The 18604-nt window shown below is 40.0% G+C and overlaps 4 protein-coding genes across 4 annotated transcripts; 1 reads left to right on the top strand and 3 right to left on the bottom strand.

Annotated features, from left to right (window-relative positions):
- Positions 1 to 47: 47 nt before the first annotated feature.
- Positions 48 to 4299, bottom strand: LOC100175746 (long-chain-fatty-acid--CoA ligase 1). The gene is made up of 13 exons (XM_002129868.3): positions 3871 to 4299; positions 3702 to 3816; positions 3539 to 3606; positions 2943 to 3144; positions 2681 to 2889; positions 2335 to 2463; positions 2177 to 2280; positions 1793 to 1901; positions 1614 to 1741; positions 1308 to 1423; positions 851 to 1119; positions 473 to 790; positions 48 to 274 (listed from the first exon to the last, which is right to left on the bottom strand). The coding sequence occupies exons 1-13, from the start codon at positions 4144 to 4146 to the stop codon at positions 137 to 139; spliced, it is 2181 nt and encodes a 726-aa protein (XP_002129904.1). The 5' UTR covers positions 4147 to 4299; the 3' UTR covers positions 48 to 136.
- Positions 4300 to 4606: 307 nt separating this feature from the next.
- On the bottom strand, positions 4607 to 10339 carry LOC100185939 (long-chain-fatty-acid--CoA ligase 1-like). Its single transcript, XM_002129705.4, has 15 exons — positions 10182 to 10339; positions 9988 to 10122; positions 8895 to 9006; positions 8558 to 8625; positions 8108 to 8309; positions 7667 to 7875; positions 7349 to 7477; positions 7176 to 7279; positions 6822 to 6930; positions 6410 to 6537; positions 6238 to 6353; positions 5776 to 6044; positions 5599 to 5715; positions 5191 to 5391; positions 4607 to 4992 (listed from the first exon to the last, which is right to left on the bottom strand). Exons 1-15 carry the CDS (start codon positions 10242 to 10244, stop codon positions 4855 to 4857), a joined length of 2100 nt encoding a protein of 699 aa, XP_002129741.1. The 5' UTR covers positions 10245 to 10339; the 3' UTR covers positions 4607 to 4854.
- Positions 10340 to 10599: 260 nt separating this feature from the next.
- LOC100180431 (THO complex subunit 5 homolog) lies at positions 10600 to 16579 on the bottom strand. The gene is made up of 15 exons (XM_002129415.5): positions 15591 to 16579; positions 15333 to 15416; positions 14851 to 14948; positions 13945 to 14020; positions 13821 to 13891; positions 13690 to 13771; positions 13453 to 13618; positions 13043 to 13195; positions 12723 to 12833; positions 12412 to 12520; positions 11981 to 12158; positions 11685 to 11843; positions 11116 to 11382; positions 10865 to 10944; positions 10600 to 10802 (listed from the first exon to the last, which is right to left on the bottom strand). The coding sequence occupies exons 1-15, from the start codon at positions 15744 to 15746 to the stop codon at positions 10646 to 10648; spliced, it is 1947 nt and encodes a 648-aa protein (XP_002129451.1). The 5' UTR covers positions 15747 to 16579; the 3' UTR covers positions 10600 to 10645.
- Positions 14048 to 14842, top strand: LOC104266687. Its single transcript, XM_009863505.3, has 3 exons — positions 14048 to 14251; positions 14407 to 14537; positions 14609 to 14842. Exons 1-3 carry the CDS (start codon positions 14137 to 14139, stop codon positions 14801 to 14803), a joined length of 441 nt encoding a protein of 146 aa, XP_009861807.1. The 5' UTR covers positions 14048 to 14136; the 3' UTR covers positions 14804 to 14842.
- Positions 16580 to 18604: the final 2025 nt, after the last annotated feature.

Raw genomic sequence — 18604 nt, 5'->3', positions numbered from 1 at the left:
AATGTACGCGACAAACCCGATCGGTGTTTCCCCTAACCCGACACCACTAGTGTTCCAAGTTACTTTATTATAACGATAATTAAATTTAAATATTCACAAAGCTGCGTTTATATACAAGAAAGCAAGGTTATTAATATTAATCGAGGTCTTTGTACATTTCATCAATCTCTGCTTTATATCGATGCAAAAGTTGGGGGCGACGAGATTTGAAGGTTGGGGTCAAAAGTTCATTCTCAACCGAAAACAATTCCGGGGAAAGATGGATTTTCTTCGGCTGTTGAAATATATTAAAGATAAACTAGGAATACGATAGTTGATATAACCGTATACTGTCTATAGATAACACGGGTTTTGTTATAACGACTGTCGTTGCCCCACCGCACGAGGATGGATAATTTACATCCATTTATAACACGGGTATTCTGTTCCACACATCTCATGTTAACAGGTCATTAAAATGACAATAACTCACGAGTTCGAACGACTTGAGTCCCCTCTTCCTACCAAGGGCGCACATATCTTCAAGGACAAGTTTCTTCACATCAGTATTGTTGCATAGCTCCTCATACCCACCACTGACCCCCTTGCCATTACACCAGGTAACCATAGCATCGGGATCGGGAACAGCGATGACGATCAACGATGCTTTCAAACTTTCACCGTGAATATAAACCTGTGCCACAGCTGGACACTGGGTTAAAATTCCCTCAATTTTCTCCGGTGCAATATATTCACCTTGAGCTAACTTGAATATATTCTTCTTGCGGTCGATTATCTTCAACGACCCGTTCTATGGAAAGCAACAATATTAAGTAAGATGATAAATACAACCAAGTCCACAAGAACTCACGGGCAACCACATTCCAACATCTCCCGTATGCAACCAACCATCTTCATCAAGTGTCTCCTTTGTCTTATCAGGATCCTTGTAATAACCAACGAAGATATTCGGACCTTTCGCGCAAACCTCTCCTTTTCCCTCCTTGGCGTAATAATCTTTCTCCGGCACGTCAACCAGCTTAATCATGTTACACACAACCGGTGTACCGACGCTTCCAGAGAAGAAGTCTCCAGGTACAGATACCGAGAGGGCGGCGGACGATTCAGTTTGTCCGTAACCTGTGAATGAAGACAATATAAGCGACCCATTGTGGGCGTATCTGTCCCCGGACAATGTTGTCACTAATGGGTTATCTAAAGTGACAAACAATTACCTACAAAGTTACATAGGCGGTTACTATAAGGTGTATGAAACAGAACACCCGTGTTATATAACGACCATAAGTTCCATCCAACCACAAACCAACCTTCAGTAAAGTTGACGCCAAGCGCCGCCCTCATAAAGTTGATGACCTCCAACGACACAGGGGCAGCCCCTGTTACCATCACTCTGCATTTACCACCAAGTCGGTTCTGGAGTTTCCTAAAGGAGAGAAATCATTACTTTGTATTTAGTTGTTATTGAGATACAACGCATTGGGCTTAAGATTTAGACCAGCAAGGTTGGCACATTACCCCAACAACCAGGGTGCTACCACATGAACCCGAAAGTGGGCGACAAGGGCTTCAATGGTAATGGATGGAAAACCATCTTAGTTACTGAGCATACTTACTTGAAAACAATTTTATCCCATATTGTATTTTTGGTAACAATTCCCCGTTCAAGTTTCGCGAGTTTTGATTTCAAAGCTTTTTCGAGAAGGAATCTTTTAATGGTTGATTGCGCAACTCCAGCCCATACCTGTCAAGCGAATAATTACATGACGTCATCAATTGTTACGTCACAACATACCGTGTCATATATCTTGTTAATCAACCTCGGCACCATAGCGAATATTGTTGGTTTCAATTCCCCTACGTCATCAAGCAGTAATTTAATATCACCCTGGAAGAATCCAACCCTGGGATGAAGTGGATTGTTAATAACCTAACATGGGGTTGTATTTATCTCTTCCAGGGAATTAACTGCAAAACGTCAAAACACGCGGGACAAAAAGTACTTGAGTAAAAGTGTTATAGCAAAAGGACGCGTGTTAAACCCCCGATGCGGTATAATGTTAAGCTGTCTGTAATAAAAATAAATTAAGATACAACCAGTAGTCAAATATGCTTTCTATTAATACTTGTGTTAAGTTGTGTAGATTAGTTATAGCGTGATACACCCCATATTAGTTACCTTGCCCCAAGAAAATACATCTGTGCGGCCATCAGTCGTTCAAACACGTGAGCTAGTGGTAAGTATGAGATGTAGACATCAGATGACGACATACCGAGGAATGTCTGCGAACGATGGGCTTTATGACGTATATATTTACGTATGTTACGTCATAATACCTTTTCTCCTACGGCGTACACCCCGGATATGTTAGCGACCACATTTCCATGTGTGAGCATGACACCCTTGGGTAGGCCGGTGGTTCCGCTTGTGTAGCAAATCGTGTGGAGATCCTCGGGTTTGGGTGGCTGTGGGGGGTAGGAGTAATGTTAGGGTGGCTGTGGGGGTACGGGTAACGTTAGGGTGGCTGTGGGGGGTAGGGGTAACGTTAGGGTGGCTGTGGGGGGTAAGGGTAACGTTAAGGGGAATATAGATTTTAAAACAGGGTGATAGCATATGTTTTAGCCCCAGCCTAAATCCACCTCTACCCCGCTGTTAGGTAAAAAAATCTGTATAAAAACTTACAACAAATTCCTTCAAATTATTCTTGCCAACTTCCTCCACTTGTTCAAACGTCATCAAACGAACATTGGCTGACTCAGCAAAAGATTTTGCTTCGTCATCGGGGGTTTCCATGGTGATTATCAACGTCACGGCGAACTTACCACCTTTCACTGCCGCCAAAAGATTCTTCGTCTTTACATTTGTATCGACGACAATTATTTGGATTTCGCCTGAAAATAAAAAGGTTACAAACACCCTTAAGATGATGATTGTGACGTTATACATTGCGTCATAATGTGGGTAATGGATTGTGGACCCAAAGTATCATAAAGGGGAACCACCACCATCGAGAATGAGTTACAGGCTTGTTCAGTTATCTTCCATTCAACTCGGTTCTGCGAGAAGATTCCAATAAATTGTTCCGGTTGCGTTTTGGCGCCCTCGTGCACAAGTCCTGATCCAAAATGTTGGGCCTTCGTTAGTACCTGGGAGTTGGTGGGTCAATGGTGTTGGTATATACAATACGGTGTCAAGGTAGGTAATGTTCTACAACGACGCATGGGGCTGGGATTCAAGCCATAGTTGACCCATTATCCCAATACCCAGGGTACTATATGAACCACGCATGATATTAAAGTCTATCGCTCACCCAGGTATATTAAGCGTTCGCAGAAGCTGGACATAATACCAATAGAGCGAAAGCATCAAGGCGTGACGCCACTGCGCGCTTGTTTTTATTAAACCCTTATAAATATTTCATATTTTACTTGACTACGAGATTATAAACTTCCCGCCAATTCGTAAATTCAAATTTGCTTCTTATTATGACGTCACAGACAGCACTACGTTGTAATAAAGATAAGATTGTTTGTAACAAACCTCATTGTAGGTGATCCACTGATACGGTTGACCAGCCCCGGGGCGGTGGCCGAGACAAGGACTATTACCTGCGCGTAACAGCCATTATGACGTCATATTGCTTAAAACAATGCAGGCAATTTGGCGCAAAACTTCAATTTGAATCCACGTGTTTGTGTGTTACCTGATTCTCTAACACCGCGCATGAATATCTCATGCAACGTCGTCACATCTTTTTCAAGATAAGCCGTCGGTTTGCCCGGTTTCATGAGTGGAGACGCTCGTATTGTGTCGTCACCCTGGGATTAATGACGTCATAATATAGCTTATGAACAACAATCACGTTTACTTACATCCACTGCAACACTTTGCTTGTCAACTAAATCTGCTACAGATACAAGGTTGTATTCTAATTCATTGGCTTTCCCTTTAGCTGTTGTTGGTTCACTTGTAACTTGTTGTTCTTCAGTTACTGCAGGATCTGCAACTTGTGGTTCTTCACTTGCACTTTCTTGTTGTTCATTATTCTGTTGTTCTTCGCTTGCACTTTGTTGTGCATTTATAGATTCTTGTTCCTGACTGCTAGTTTGTTGTTCAACCACTCCATTACTATCAGTTGTTCCTTCCATGATCGCTGGTTTCTAAATGATTGTAACCACAACTCTGGTAGAATCGCCTCGGGTGTGGAAGCGCCGATGCGTGAAGAGGTATCCTCTCGCTGGTGTACAGTTACAACATATGTCTCACTATAAACGCCGCATTCTTTAGCGGCTGCCGCGAGTAAAAATGCGGAATGTGACGTAACATAAACACGCCGCTTCACCACGACACCGGAAACGGAAGAATAGTGAATTATACGTCGATATGTACGTTTGTGAGGCAACAATGCACAGCTTGCAATAGATTGTTTTGAAACAAACAGCTCACTGTGAACGTTAAATCATCACCGTTACGTGCTTAATTCTTTCTTTATTTGATAATCATGGTTCTGTCATAATGCAACCGCGTTGTGACGTGGATAATCAGTCATTCGCATACGTCACACTGGTTACAATGCGGATGGTGTGACGTAACAATTGCAACGAGAAGCAAACGGAACACATTTTATTTTGGTTTTGTATTTTCATAAACATGAAAATTTGAAAAGCAACATTAGAACACAAATGCTGTGGTAATATTAAGTTAGTTACAGAAATTATGTTTCGTTAGTTTTGCATTGAGTGAACCTAACTTGGACGCCAACATGCAACTCTTGCAATGGGGTTAAAATATCTCAGAATAAAATATTAAAATAATGTTATTTTGAAACTTCCAATATAAATATAGAGTTATTAATATTAATCGAGGTCTTTGTACATTTCATCAATCTCTGCTTTATATCGATGCAAAAGTTGGGGGCGACGAGATTTGAAGGTTGGGGTCAAAAGTTCATTCTCAACCGAAAACAATTCCGGGGAAAGATGGATTTTCTTCGGCTGTTGAAATATATTAAAGATAAACTAGGGATACGATAGTTGATATAACCGTATACTGTCTATAGATAACACGGGTTTTGTTATAACGACTGTCGTTGCCCCACCGCACGAGGATGGATAATTTACATCCATTTATAACACGGGTGTTCTGTTCCACACATCTCATGTTAACAGGTCATTAAAACGAGAATAACTCACGAGTTCGAACGACTTGAGTCCCCTCTTCCTACCAAGGGCGCACATATCTTCAAGGACAAGTTTCTTCACATCAGTATTGTTGCATAGCTCCTCATACCCACCACTGACCCCCTTGCCATTACACCAGGTAACAAACGACTCGGAATCCGGGATCACCACGGCAACAAGGGACGCCTTCAAGCTTTCACCGTGCATGAAAACCTGGAACAATAACTTGGTTGGTTGTGTTTGAATTACTGGTAATAATACAAGTTATTGGTAAAATCTCCTATAGTAAACTATTTGTTGAACTTGATTTGTTATTTCGTGACACTTGGTTCTGACTGTTATTTGGTTACGAAATTCGTTCAACTTCATGAGCGCTAGATCAAGTCAGATCCAAGTAATCACAATCAACTCAAAACTAACCTGTGCAATAGCCGGACTTTGCGTGAATATTCCCTCAATTTTCTCCGGTGCAATATATTCACCTTGAGCTAACTTGAATATATTCTTCTTGCGGTCGATTATCTTCAACGACCCGTTCTATGGAAAGCAACAATATCAAGCAAGAAGGTAAATACAACCAAGTCCACAAGAACTCACGGGCAACCACATTCCAACATCTCCCGTATGCAACCAACCATCTTCATCAAGTGTCTCCTTTGTCTTATCAGGATCCTTGTAATAACCAACGAAGATATTCGGACCTTTCGCGCAAACCTCTCCTTTTCCCTCCTTGGCGTAATAATCTTTCTCCGGCACGTCAACCAGCTTAATCATGTTACACACAGCCGGTGTACCGACGCTTCCGCTCTCAAAGTCACCAGGTATAGTAATGCTGATTGCAGCTGTCGCTTCAGTTTGCCCGTAACCTGAATAGAACTGTATAAGTTATATATTAATCAACAAAGAAGTTACTTACAGGTTGTCTAAATTGATAGTTATACAGAAAAACAATTACCCACAAAATATCATGCATGATAACTGGTAAGCGGGCACGAGGTGTATGAAACAGAACACCCGTGTTATATAACGACAATAAGTTCCATCCAACCACAAACCAACCTTCAGTAAAGTTGACGCCAAGCGCCGCCCTCATAAAGTTGATGACCTCCAACGACACAGGGGCAGCCCCTGTTATGAAAATCCTTCCTCGACCCCCCATCATGTTTTGAACCTTGCTGAAACATAGAAACAACATTAACCCACCCCCACTGAGGGGAAACCCACCACTTACCCAAACACAATCTTGTCCCATATCGTATCCCGCGTTACAATTCCTTTCTTTAACAAAGCAAGTTTAGATTTTAAAGCTCGCTCGAGTAGAAACTTCTTGATGAAAGATTGGCTGACACCCGCCCAAATCTGCCGGGGATAAATAGTTACAAACTACGTTTCCATAATAAGGAGAGCTAGTTTAGCCGACACCATCAGAGTCACCCCTTTTGATGTAATCGCAGATGAAACGTGAATGCAACAAAATAATGGTTTTACCAGAAGAGCAATCTTTAATATTGTAAACAACAGCAATAGAATATCCTCCTGGCTGATACACATGCTATGTCTGGTTTACCACCTATGAAATCCAGTAAGACACAACGACCACTCGGAATTATTATTTACAAGATTAACCCAAGGTGGCAACCAACCTTGTCGTAGATCCGGTTGATTAATCTCGGAACCATCGGGAACACGGTTGGTTTCAACGCAGACACATCGCTCAATAAAAGTTTCACATCTCCTTGGAAGAATCCAACGCTGTGGGATCAAGGGGTAAGTATGGGATGGGTAGGGACGGGGTCATTTAAGGGGTTAGGAAGTCTTTGAATATAAACAAATACATGGATAGAACGAAAGTGACGTAACAATCACTGCATTCTATATTTTGCCAAGCATGAACAATCACGTAACAATGACATGATTGTCACAACGAATATACAATGAAGAGTAACAATGCATGTACATTGGTGTTTAGTTCCATGTTTAACACAACATCAACCCACCTCGCCCCACAGTAATACATCTGCTGTGCTACAAGTCGTTCAAACACGTGCGCAAGCGGCAAGTAAGATATGTGGACGTCCTTGTTGTTCATTTTAAGGAAGCTCTGTTGAATTAAAGATTAGTTACACATGCACGGTAACTCATAACAATTTGTATTTATGACATCACATACATCTTGCCCAATAGCGAAGACTCCCGCTTGGTTGGCGATCAAGTTACCATGTGTGAGCATGACACCCTTGGGTAGGCCGGTGGTTCCGCTTGTGTAGCAAATCGTGTGGAGATCCTCGGGTTTGGGTGGCTGTGGGGGGTAGGAGTAATGTTAGGGTGGCTGTGGGGGTAAGGGTAACGTTAGGGTGGCTGTGGGGGGGTGTGGGGTAACATTAAGGGGAATATAGATTTTAAAACAGGATGATATCATATATTTTGGCCCCAGTTTCAAATCCCCCTCCACCCCGCTGTTAGTTAAACCTCTTGTATAAAAACTTACAACAAATTCCTTCAAATTATTCTTGCCAACTTCCTCCACTTGTTCAAACGTCATCACTTTCGTGTCGGTTTCTTTCGCGAGGTTGGTCACCTCTTCGTTTGGTTGTGACATCATAATGATTAGTGTGGCCGTGAATTGACCCTCTTTAACCCCACTCAACAAACTTTTAGCTTTGCCGTTGTTGTCCACGACCACTATCTTTAAGTCACCTACATAGAAATGTTACATAACATAATCTTGCAGCGACTTAAATTCTTCGGATCGGACCCCGATCTAGTAAAGTCGATACTTGTAACAAAACGATAAGATATTTTTGCATGAAATGATCCTGGATATATTTGAATAGCAGACTGATGATGTCATATCTTAATATATTTGTTGGACTTGATTTGTGTGTAACGGACTTCGTAGCACATTCTAACCACATGATGTCTTCCTTACATTGCGTCATAATATGTTTGATGGATTGTGGACCCAAAGTATCATAAAGGGGAACCACCACCATCGAGAATGAGTTACAGGCTTGTTCAGTTATCTTCCATTCAACTCGGTTCTGCGAGAAGATTCCAATAAATTGTTCCGGTTGCGTTTTGGCGCCCTCGTGCACAAGTCCTGATCCAAAATGTTGGGCCCTCGTTAGTACCTAGGGGTATGGTGGGTTAGTTGTTTCTTCATCGCTTTTTGTTTAAAGTCTTTATATCATTACAGGTGTAACGTGACTCGGTGTATGATTACCAATGCGCGGTAATGTGGAAATACAGCAATGTCTTACGGTAAGACGTTGTATAATACAAACGTAACCATGAAAACTTGTTGAAACATTACATGGTATCAACACACACATGTTGAAGTAAATATTCTTCATGTATTTAAAGAGGGGTTGTAACTTACTTGTTGGTATGTCAACCACTTGTACGGCTGGTCGGGTCCGGGTCGCCACCCCACACAAGGCCCTCCCTCTGGTGGCGAATATTCAATGTAAGTTTAATTTATACAAGAGCAACAACAGCCATTATAACACAAATGTTCTGTTTCATACACCTTGTGCCTGTTTACGAGTTACCATGTATGTAACTTTATGGATAATTGTTTTTCTGTATGGCTGACAATTCATTACTGCCCAAGGACACACATACGCACAATGGTAGCAGCATCGAGCCTTGAACCCGGTGTTCCTGGTTACTCGGCAATGCTCGACCCCCCACACATTGCTACCACACAAACCCACCTGATTGTTTAAGTCCATGTAGAAAAACATCGTGTAGCGTGTTCACTTCACGGTTCAATGACTCGATGCATTTGTCCTTCATAAGCGGTGAAGCATGAACAAATTCTTCGCCCTGAAATCACATTTATTTATCTATTCAAATACAAAAGCAAAAAACAAATCAATTAAAACAACAAAAACATCTTACTGGAAGATTATTTGATTGTTTCTTAAGAACATCTTTGATGGTTAAATCACAATTATAATCATAATGTATATTATTCTCCATTATCACCTGTATCCTGAAATAAATGTTTTAATCGAAACTTCCGATGCTAACGCTACCTATTGTGACGTCACAACCACTTAACAATGACTATTCATTCAAACATGGTTATCCGTTGCCCAACCGCGCCCAAACAATCGCATAAACACGTTTTACAAAGGCGCACTAACTTTACTATGAATAACTTTTGAATCGTGACGCGTTGCAAATATTCCAAGAATAACAAACGATATTTTCCGCCAAACACAGCGGGGTTACTAAAGGTCGAATATTGACGTCATCTCACTGCGAAGTTATAGCAAACCGCGCCCAATCTAGCTTCGCTGCAACTAACTCATGAAACGCCCTTCTACTGACCAACGACTGGAAACTTGATACGAGTCAACGCGTCACTATTGTTTGTGATGAAAACCAAAGCTCTAAATTAACTCATTCTTTCCCGAACCACTTTTTCCTTGAGGCGTTACGCGCGAGCATATCACGTCACGTGATAGCTCAATAATTTATATTTTAATATTTCATGTTTTGGCCTCAACTTAAATTGGACCTTGCACTTAATGAAATGTCTGCAACTGATTATTGTTTGTCCAAAGTCCATACATGTCTGCAGGGCAAGTTGCATGAGGATATTCTGCTCTAAAACTTTGCTGGCATTAACTTTATTGAAGCTAAACATTGTAAATAGGTAACTCAAACAATCTATCAGTGGTTTATTTCGAAATATATACATTTTATGCCTGAAACAAAAGTAAACACATAGGTAACATTTGGTTAATCACTATAACATTGTGTAAATTCTCTTTAAAGTTTATTTTATTTATTTTTTACCTCATATTCAATTTGTTTAGCTTGATGATCGACTTTTACTTTACAATCCGTTTCCTCGCTCTTATTTTCCTTCATCATCCAAACCACAGTTGCTATGGCAACCGCTCCAATGCCAATCCAGGCTTGCATTGGAATCTTTAAAAGAAACATTAAGATTAAACTTTATAAACTATATATAAAGTAAATATTACTACCTTGGTTACCTGATCCATGTATTCAACATACTGCCCGCCGCTTGGTTGCTTAATTTCAGACATTGTTTCAAAGTAAAGCAGTTACTAAATAATCAGCTTATATATATTCAGCCTTGGTTAATAAACAACCTAGCCGCTTCTGAAATCTCACAGCGTTAATATTTTACTAATTAATAACTGCTGTATAACCACGACACACGACTGCGATGAGAGGTTGTCATCAAAACTCACTACGTTTGTGACGTCATGGTGACTATTGTTCGGTGTTCACTACGTATCTAACACGCGCGTTTAGACCTTTGGACTCTCGCATGATGACTGTTGCATAGTAGATGTAACTAAAGGTCGCATGGCGGGGTTACTTGAGGTCGCGACCACGCCACTGCCGTTAGCGGAATTTGGACTGAACCACAAACTATTCAATACTCAGCACACCAAAGTTCATTTTATTCATAGTTAACATTTTAATGACTTAATTGCTTTGATGACGTCATATACACAAATGGTTTCATGCGACTGGGTCCTTTAAATTTTTTTGAACAAAATTTGTCCATCGGAAACTCAATTGGATGTTTGGTTTCCGATTCAGTTTCAACATAGATTTCTAACATTGACATTAACCTGTAAACATAGAAATCATAGATTAAGTGATTTATTATGATGTCATAATGAGCATTACAAACCTTAAAACTTGGGACGGCAAAATTTCGTCCAAATTTTCCACCAACTTTGGAAGATTGACGTTGATTTCTATTTCCATTGTCTGCAAATAATTATTATGATTATTATTCGTGGCTACCATTGTGGGCGTATATGGTTTTGGCAAGACACTTAACAGCAATTGCTTCAACCCAGTGGTCATTAATAGGTTGTCTAAACTATACAGAAAACAATCACCCACAAAGTAACGAGGTAGATACATTACCCCACCCACCCTTATATTATCATCGTTCGTTGCCGTCCTACGTCCCATCCATTCTAAGCATAAGCACACTAGAGGGGGTTGTACAGGGTGGTCGACAAAAACCACAATGGCTGCGTTAAGTTCGACCGATGAACCACGACGTAACTTTGTGACGTAATAAGAGTGAGCCTCGACGTCGCCACCTAGCAGACCCAGTTCAACCACCGGCCGAGTGTATTCGAGGGAGGAATAAACATCGTACTCGACGGCTGCCCATGAGGATAACGTGGTGTGGATCTGCAACATATATATACATGATGTATCAATGTTGGCCTTGGTTGGGTTATAACTTTGAACGAATCCAATATGGTGAATATTCTAACGTGAACGGAAATGATTAACAAGGGTTGTTGTTTTGCTGACGATTTCCTTCGCTTCCTTGTTTTAATTAATTTTATCTTCGCTGTCGTATTTGAAGATTTATGTTATAATGCTATAACATAAAAGATTTATGTTATAAAGTTAAATATATTAAACAAATTAACAAAAAATTAAAATGTTTTAGTTTTGTTATTATTTGTGTAATACATGGCAGCCACCTTATCAGGAAGGGTCGTCGATATTTGAATGTCTCGTTGAATAAATTGTCGTTGGAATCGTTCCACTTGTTGTACAAGACCCACCTTCGATGCAACGCGTGATCGAATTTGTTTCATCAACCCATCCATGTGAGTGGAACTCGTGTTCATGTCTTCACCCTGTGTGTGTATAATGTTACTGGGGTGAGGTTTGAACCCTGCGTGTGTATAATGTTACTGCGGTGAGGTTTGAACCCACAGCTATACAAATAAACAATCACCCACAAAGTTACAAACATGGTAACTCAGCAACTTACCCTCAAGTTCCCCCCCATACAATCCACCCCGCACAAGCGTTGAACCCACATATACGGACGACCCACCCCGTATATCATCTCCATGTTGGGTGACATGGGGGTGGGGTTGGGGCAGGTGGTTCCCCAGTCAGCCCCCTCACCCAGACATTGTAGAAGGTTGTTGGTTCCGAGGATGGGGCTGAACATAAGATGGAACTTGTTTATGGTTGCATAGCATGAAAACAACTCAAATAGAAATATATTTCACCAAGATTATATTTAGTAACCCCTCCTACCTCGAGTATTCAATATAATTCCAGTGGAAATATTTACTTGCTACTAAATATAAAGAATCATTCCATTTACCAAGAACCTTTATCTAACTCCCTTGTTACTTGTGGCGTATTACAAATTCTTTGTATAAAAGTCACCACATACACATCGAACCTCACCTTTGTAAAACCTCAGACATTTTACTCGACGACGTCGACGTTGTTGATGATTTAACGCAAACAAAATTAAGTTTTGGTAGAAACGAAAATGTTAGTTCGATGTCAACACCTGGTGGGGAATATTCAATGTTATGGAGGGTGGGTTGTCGAGTTACACCAATCCATGCACGAACATTATATACAACGGGAAGCAGTTGGTTGGTGGACGAGGGGTTGGACCTCACGCACAACAACCCAGTATACACCAGGAGATTCAACAACATGCATTTGCCACAAGATTAAACACAATATATGATAAACACACAAACTACCTGCATTATTAAACAACTTGATTGAAACCACGAGGGGGTGCGGGGAGTAAACACCAGTAGTTGGAAGATCCGTTGACATTTCTTTCTTTCGGTTTCTGCGTCGCGCTGTGTCTGTTAGGGAGTGTATGAAGGTGAATGTAATACCCATATCATATATGAATTCAACTTGTTGATACATTTTCATGGTAACTTTGGAATGATTGTTTTTATGTACAGCTGACAATTTAAACAAAACATTTAGGTTAGAGCAATTGTCGTTAAGTATCTTGCGCAAGGACATTCACAATAGTAGCAGCAACGAGCCTTGAACCCGTACCCACCTTGTTCCTCCATATCTTCACCCTCGGAATCGGACTCTCCCCCCGACCCCACCCCCCCAGTAGCATCAATAACCCGACCCCCCGATGTTTTATCCTCGAACAACTTCACCGCAGCATCAGTGTCACCGTGGATATCAACCTCCATGTTGGGGTCTAAAGTTTCGAGGGACGAATGATAAGTTTTATAAGGGTGAGGTTTGCCACGAACACAGCTGATAGCTGGGCATTTGTTGGTACATTTACCCCAACACCCAGGGTGCTACCACATGGACTTTACCAGATGTTGAATGGAAGGCGACAAGGGCTTCAACAGTAATGGATTGTTTGCAAGATAAAACACATTATGTTGTTGCAGCATAAGATAATCGGAAGATGCACCCAACCCAACCCCCCCACAACCCCCAACCCACCACAAGCCTCCTGGAAAGCCTTTGCTTGCAGAAAAAGCACAAACAATGGTCGAGGCAGCAACTGCGAAGTTTTATGTTGTTTCTGTGTTTTACTTATCGGCAAGTCCAAAACTTCTTGTAACGGGAGCGAACTTTTCAAAAGACTTTGTAAAGCTGGCGCCAATATCTGTGATGGTGAGACTTGATTATATTGTTTACATCAAACCGTGCGCACCTAACAGAACCATGTGATCTTACTTGCAAATGTTGTTTCTTCTTCCCTATTTCCTCAACAACTTTCCTTTTGTTTTCCTTCAGTTTTCCAAGTTCACCAGCCAGTCTGGCATGCAAATAAATAAGTTCGATAAAAAATACAAACAACAACTCACGTTTTTCGTTGCAGCAATTCATGATCCAGTCTCGCCAATGTTCGATTGTGTTCGTTGCTCTTTGTCGTGCCCTAGTGGTGGGATAATATAAATCACGATAATTTCATAGAAACCATAAACTTACAGGTTTAGATATCGAGGTTGGCGCTTGCTCATAGAAATCTTTAACCGACACAAGGGTGATGTCATCGTGTCGCGACCTGGAATGTTACGAGGTTTTATTGACACGTCGACGCCCGTTGTGCAAACAAAGTCTCGTGCAAACATCAAGCAGGTTAGTTTGGTCACAGTAGGGGATTGTGACATCACAACCAACATGCCTTTGTTTAAAAAGAAAGAAAACAAGAAAGTTGACGAGAAATCGATAGCCACTAGGGGGGGCAATGCGACAGGGTATCAGAAGACGGAGGAATATAAAAAAGGCAACACTGGTGAGTTTTTTGTTGTGCAACACTGAAAATCTCCTACTAGCATGATGTATTATTTTGGCTTCTTCGGTGAAATTATATCCCAACGTTTTATGTACTAGGTTTGTGCATATTTATAAAATGTTTTCTATAACTGGTGATATTTAAATTTATATCAGACGTGCATAAGATGAAAACAACATTCGACGACGGGCATGGGACATCAGGGAAAACGAAAACTAAAGCAACGTCGAATGTGACGGAATTGTCGTCCAAGAAAGATATGTCGGCTGTTAGTGCCATTACTGAGGTATATATGATATCTATGTTGTCTATGGTGTATATATGATGTCTATGTTATATATGTCTATGTTATTCCAGACGGAAGTTGACGGCGACAAAATCTCGAAAGTAACGAAAGTTCAATCGAATTATTCGTACAGCGCCACTTTGTCAGGGACTCCGGAGGAAATTGAGAAACAAAAGAAAAAAATGAAAAAACAAATGGAGAAAAGAAAAAAGGAAATTCAGAAAGAACAAAAGAAAATGTTAAAAGATGGACAAGCGAAGAAATAATCACCATTATTATTATTATTATTGTTGTTGTAAATATTTCAAAATACCTGAATTCTAAACACTTTGTTATTTCTTTGTGTAAATGGCTTATTTCATACTGTAGATTCTCCAGTTGCAAGTTGTACGTGTCCAATTTTTGCTTCGTCTGAATAAAAATTTATCATTTGTTGTATTTGCCATGAAATGATAGTCACATAATAGTTGCATAAGATCTGGTGAATGAAACTTATTTATTCTCACTTAAAAGTCATTAAAACACAAATGTAACTTTGTGATGAATTTTTATGTATGGTTGACAATTTAGACAACCCATTAGGGGCCTTTACGTTGAATGCAATTGCTGTTAAGTAACTTGCACAAGGACACATATGCCTACAATGGTAGCAACGACGAGCTTTGAACCCTAAACTCTGGGTTAAACGCAAGTGTGCTAACCGCTGTGCCACGTCATCAAAGAAAACCTCCCCAAGTTATAAACAAACCATCCCTTATGATGTCACACAACATGATTATGACATCATCAATATACCTCAAGTGTTTGATCCTTCATTTGTTTACATTTGATTTGCGAACATCGGTTTAATTGCTTCAATGATAGGAAATGAAAAGAACCCTGCGATAAATAATGTTAATTACTTGTGTAAGGAAACATAGGTTCATTTACTTTTACACATATTGACAGGACATGCAGCCATGCAGGTAACGTATGTCAATGATACCTTTAGTATACATACATTGGTAATTAGGCAGCAGCGAAATAATGAATAAGATTTATGACGTAACAAACCTTCATACGTAGTTCAATTATCTCGTTTTTCGCGTCTTTTCCCTCACTTTTTAAATCGACAACTTTTGACATGATTTTCCTTAAATCTTCGCAAATTGACGAGAAGTTAATCAGATTGTCGCTCATATTCAAACCGTCAGCTTCAGTTTCAGCCATTTTTAATTATAATAATATAATAATCTCTAAATAAAAGAATAAATTTCATAAACTTTGTCCTCAAAACCAAACACGCCATTTTAACAGAAAAAATAGTTAATGTTTTTGAAGATATCTATGTCCGACAATTTAAAACCCAGATCTCATATGAATTAATATTGGCGGGAAATTTCATAGAGATCTAAAAGAAGGTAAACAAATAGGGAGTGTAAGATAAATCAACATAGGTCGTCATCTGTTACTAAATCAAAGGTTATATTGTCAAAACTATGATGTGATCATGATTTAAACACAAATGTCGTATAAACAATAGACACTTCTGCAACAGTGTTACTCATATCATATTTAAATCTAGTTTAACAATATTTACTAATTAAACCAATAAATATTAATATTTTGCAACTTGGCAGAGATATAAACGTCTTTGTTATACAAGATCTCTGTTTGCAAAGGATTAAAGCGAGAGAGTTATAGAGGGCGCCATGGATTAAAGCCTTCTTCTCATCTGATTTAAAAATGGTGGGAAATCATATGGAGATCTTAAACTAAGGTAAACATTCGGGGAGTTTTAAGTTCATGCAACCAAACGTCCTGTGCTTTAGACACAAGCATGTAACAAACACAACTGTTAATATATAATGGCCATTGTTGTAATGATCCCGAAAACAATGAGTATTGTGTCGCACCGATGCGGTATTTATTAAATAGAAGTAACTTTTGTTTCTAAATAACCCCCTAGTGTGACATCATCACACTCTGTTGCATTATGGTGACATCACACACAATATGACATCATCACACATTATGACATCATCACACATTATTACATCAGCGTTTTTTCCACGTAAACTTCTTCCTTGCTTTCCACTGGCCCGGCTTCTTACGTTCCCGTTTACGAGGATCCCGCGTTAACATACCTCCTGGTGAATAAACAACATTAACGCAAGAAAATAAAAATAAGTTACTTGCGTGGTAAATAGTAAGCACGAGTTGGAGGGAACAGAACACCCGTGTTATAACGATTGTCATAGCTACACCCAACCCCCCCCACCTCTCCTGAGAACCTCCACGTCATCCTCCCCGATAAAAGCCCTCAACCCTCGTGCCACAGCGAGCCGTATCGCCCCCGCAACCGAAGTGTTTGCGATATCTTGTCGATCGTCAGTCGTCCCGTTAAGTTGGCACCACGTACCAGCGAACCCACCATCAACCTTGGCTACGATATCAAACTTTCCAACCAACCCCAACAATGATAACGGGGCAATCACCATCTCCCTGGGTGAACATCAATCAATGTAACTTTTATTCTGCGTTGCAGCAAATGGCAGTCGTTATAACACGGGTGTTTTGCTTCATTTCATACACCTTGTGCTCGCTTACAAGTTAGCACGTATGTAACTTATTTATCCTCGCATGGCGGGGCAACAACAGTAGTTATAACACGGGTGTTCTGTTTCATACACGTTGTGCCCGCTTACAAGTTACCATTTATGTAACTTTGTGGGTGATTGTTTTTATGTATGGCTGACAATTTAGACAACCCATTAGTGACCACTGGGTTGGAACAAATAACACACTAACTCCCACCTTTCAAGAAAGTTATCAAAGAACATTTGCATAGGAACCCCGTTGATGGTAATCCTCCCAACCCCGTTAGCGATCAACTTGACCTCAGCAACCCCCGTTTTCCTCCCACCGACCTCTTCAACATACTTTCGCCCATCATGGTCCGTGTGGATCTGTAATAGCCCTGTTATGACTTTTAGGCACCATGACTCAATTTATTTTATCAATTGCGTTAAAAGTTTATTCAATCAAAGGTATTGATACAACAACTTCAGATATGTTGTTATGACAGCATAACCTCATTATGACATCATACCTGCGCAATATTGGTCATGGCCTTCTGCACAGGAAGTTCATCACGAAACTTCATGATGAAATCTTCGCGATCACGTGCGTGGGGTTCTTCAACTAATCTTTCAAGTTGGAGGATAAAACTGCGGAACTAATTATATGGGGGGTTGTTTGGGTGGAACTAATTATATGGGGGTTAGTTTGGAACTTTTTGGGGTGGGTTAGTTAGTTTGGAACTTCTGGACAGTCGTTAACATGAAACAAAGGATTCTAGATATTTCTTACATTTTCATCGGAAATCGGAATCGACTCCAAAAAGTTTGATTCCAGTTTCGATTTGGAAATCCACTTTGAGGATTGAAGGTTCCTGTTTAAGTAATGAGTATTGTTATGTCATAGTGGATATTATGATGTCATAGATGATAATTACATTGATTCCTCATGTGGGGACTTCCCCATCTTAGTGGCTTTCCTTCGAACATCTTGAAGTTGCAACAAATGGTTGTAGACGTCGTGCATGAGGTCGTAGAATTGTGGGTGGCCGGTGTAAAATAAGGGGTGGTAGGGTCGGCCAGTGGGGTCCGCTTGGGGTTCTGTATGGGGGTGGGGGGTGATGTACGTTGGTGGGTAACCTGGGTCATTCATACTTACTTAACTGGGCGGGGAAGATTTTGTTGGGGTGCTGTGGATGTAATGATGTCATAATTAATATAATGATGTCATAATTAATATGATGATGTCATAATTAATATAATGATGTCATAATTAATATAATGATGTCATAATTAATATAATGATGTCATAATTAATATAATGATGTCATAATTAATATGATGATGTCATAATTAATATAATGATGTCATAATTAATATAATGATGTCATAATTAATATGATGATGTCATAATTAATATAATGATGTCATAATTAATATGATGATGTCATAATTAATATAATGATGTCATAATTAATATAATGATGTCATAATTAACATGATGATGTC

The sequence above is a fragment of the Ciona intestinalis genome, unplaced genomic scaffold (assembly GCF_000224145.3).
Source record: "Ciona intestinalis unplaced genomic scaffold, KH HT000155.2, whole genome shotgun sequence".
Lineage (NCBI taxonomy): Eukaryota > Metazoa > Chordata > Ascidiacea > Phlebobranchia > Cionidae > Ciona > Ciona intestinalis.
The sequence above is the reverse complement of the archived record's forward strand: the minus strand, read 5'-3'. Positions and strand labels throughout refer to the sequence as shown.

Excerpts from the sequence above, each read along its gene's own strand:
- LOC100185939 (XM_002129705.4), bottom strand. The coding sequence starts at position 10,244 with ATGTCTGAAATTAAGCAACCAAGCGGCGGGCAGTATGTTGAATACATG. Across the intron at positions 8,626-8,894 it reads ACATGGACTTAAACAATCAG|AGGGAGGGCCTTGTGTGGGG; the intron begins GTGGGTTTGTGT and ends ATTCGCCACCAG. Across the intron at positions 4,993-5,190 it reads GACTCAAGTCGTTCGAACTC|CCGAAGAAAATCCATCTTTC; the intron begins GTGAGTTATTCT and ends ATATTTCAACAG.
- LOC104266687 (XM_009863505.3), top strand. The coding sequence starts at position 14,137 with ATGCCTTTGTTTAAAAAGAAAGAAAACAAGAAAGTTGACGAGAAATCG. Across the intron at positions 14,252-14,406 it reads ATATAAAAAAGGCAACACTG|ACGTGCATAAGATGAAAACA; the intron begins GTGAGTTTTTTG and ends AATTTATATCAG. Across the intron at positions 14,538-14,608 it reads CTGTTAGTGCCATTACTGAG|ACGGAAGTTGACGGCGACAA; the intron begins GTATATATGATA and ends ATGTTATTCCAG.
- LOC100175746 (XM_002129868.3), bottom strand. The coding sequence starts at position 4,146 with ATGGAAGGAACAACTGATAGTAATGGAGTGGTTGAACAACAAACTAGC. Across the intron at positions 3,817-3,870 it reads AGCAAAGTGTTGCAGTGGAT|GGTGACGACACAATACGAGC; the intron begins GTAAGTAAACGT and ends CATTAATCCCAG. Across the intron at positions 1,902-2,176 it reads ATGTATTTTCTTGGGGCAAG|GGTTGGATTCTTCCAGGGTG; the intron begins GTAACTAATATG and ends ACTTCATCCCAG.
- LOC100180431 (XM_002129415.5), bottom strand. The coding sequence starts at position 15,746 with ATGGCTGAAACTGAAGCTGACGGTTTGAATATGAGCGACAATCTGATT. Across the intron at positions 12,159-12,411 it reads ATGTCTGAGGTTTTACAAAG|CCCCATCCTCGGAACCAACA; the intron begins GTGAGGTTCGAT and ends TCTTATGTTCAG. Across the intron at positions 10,945-11,115 it reads CGAACGATGATAATATAAGG|ACAATGGAAATAGAAATCAA; the intron begins GTGGGTGGGGTA and ends AATTATTTGCAG.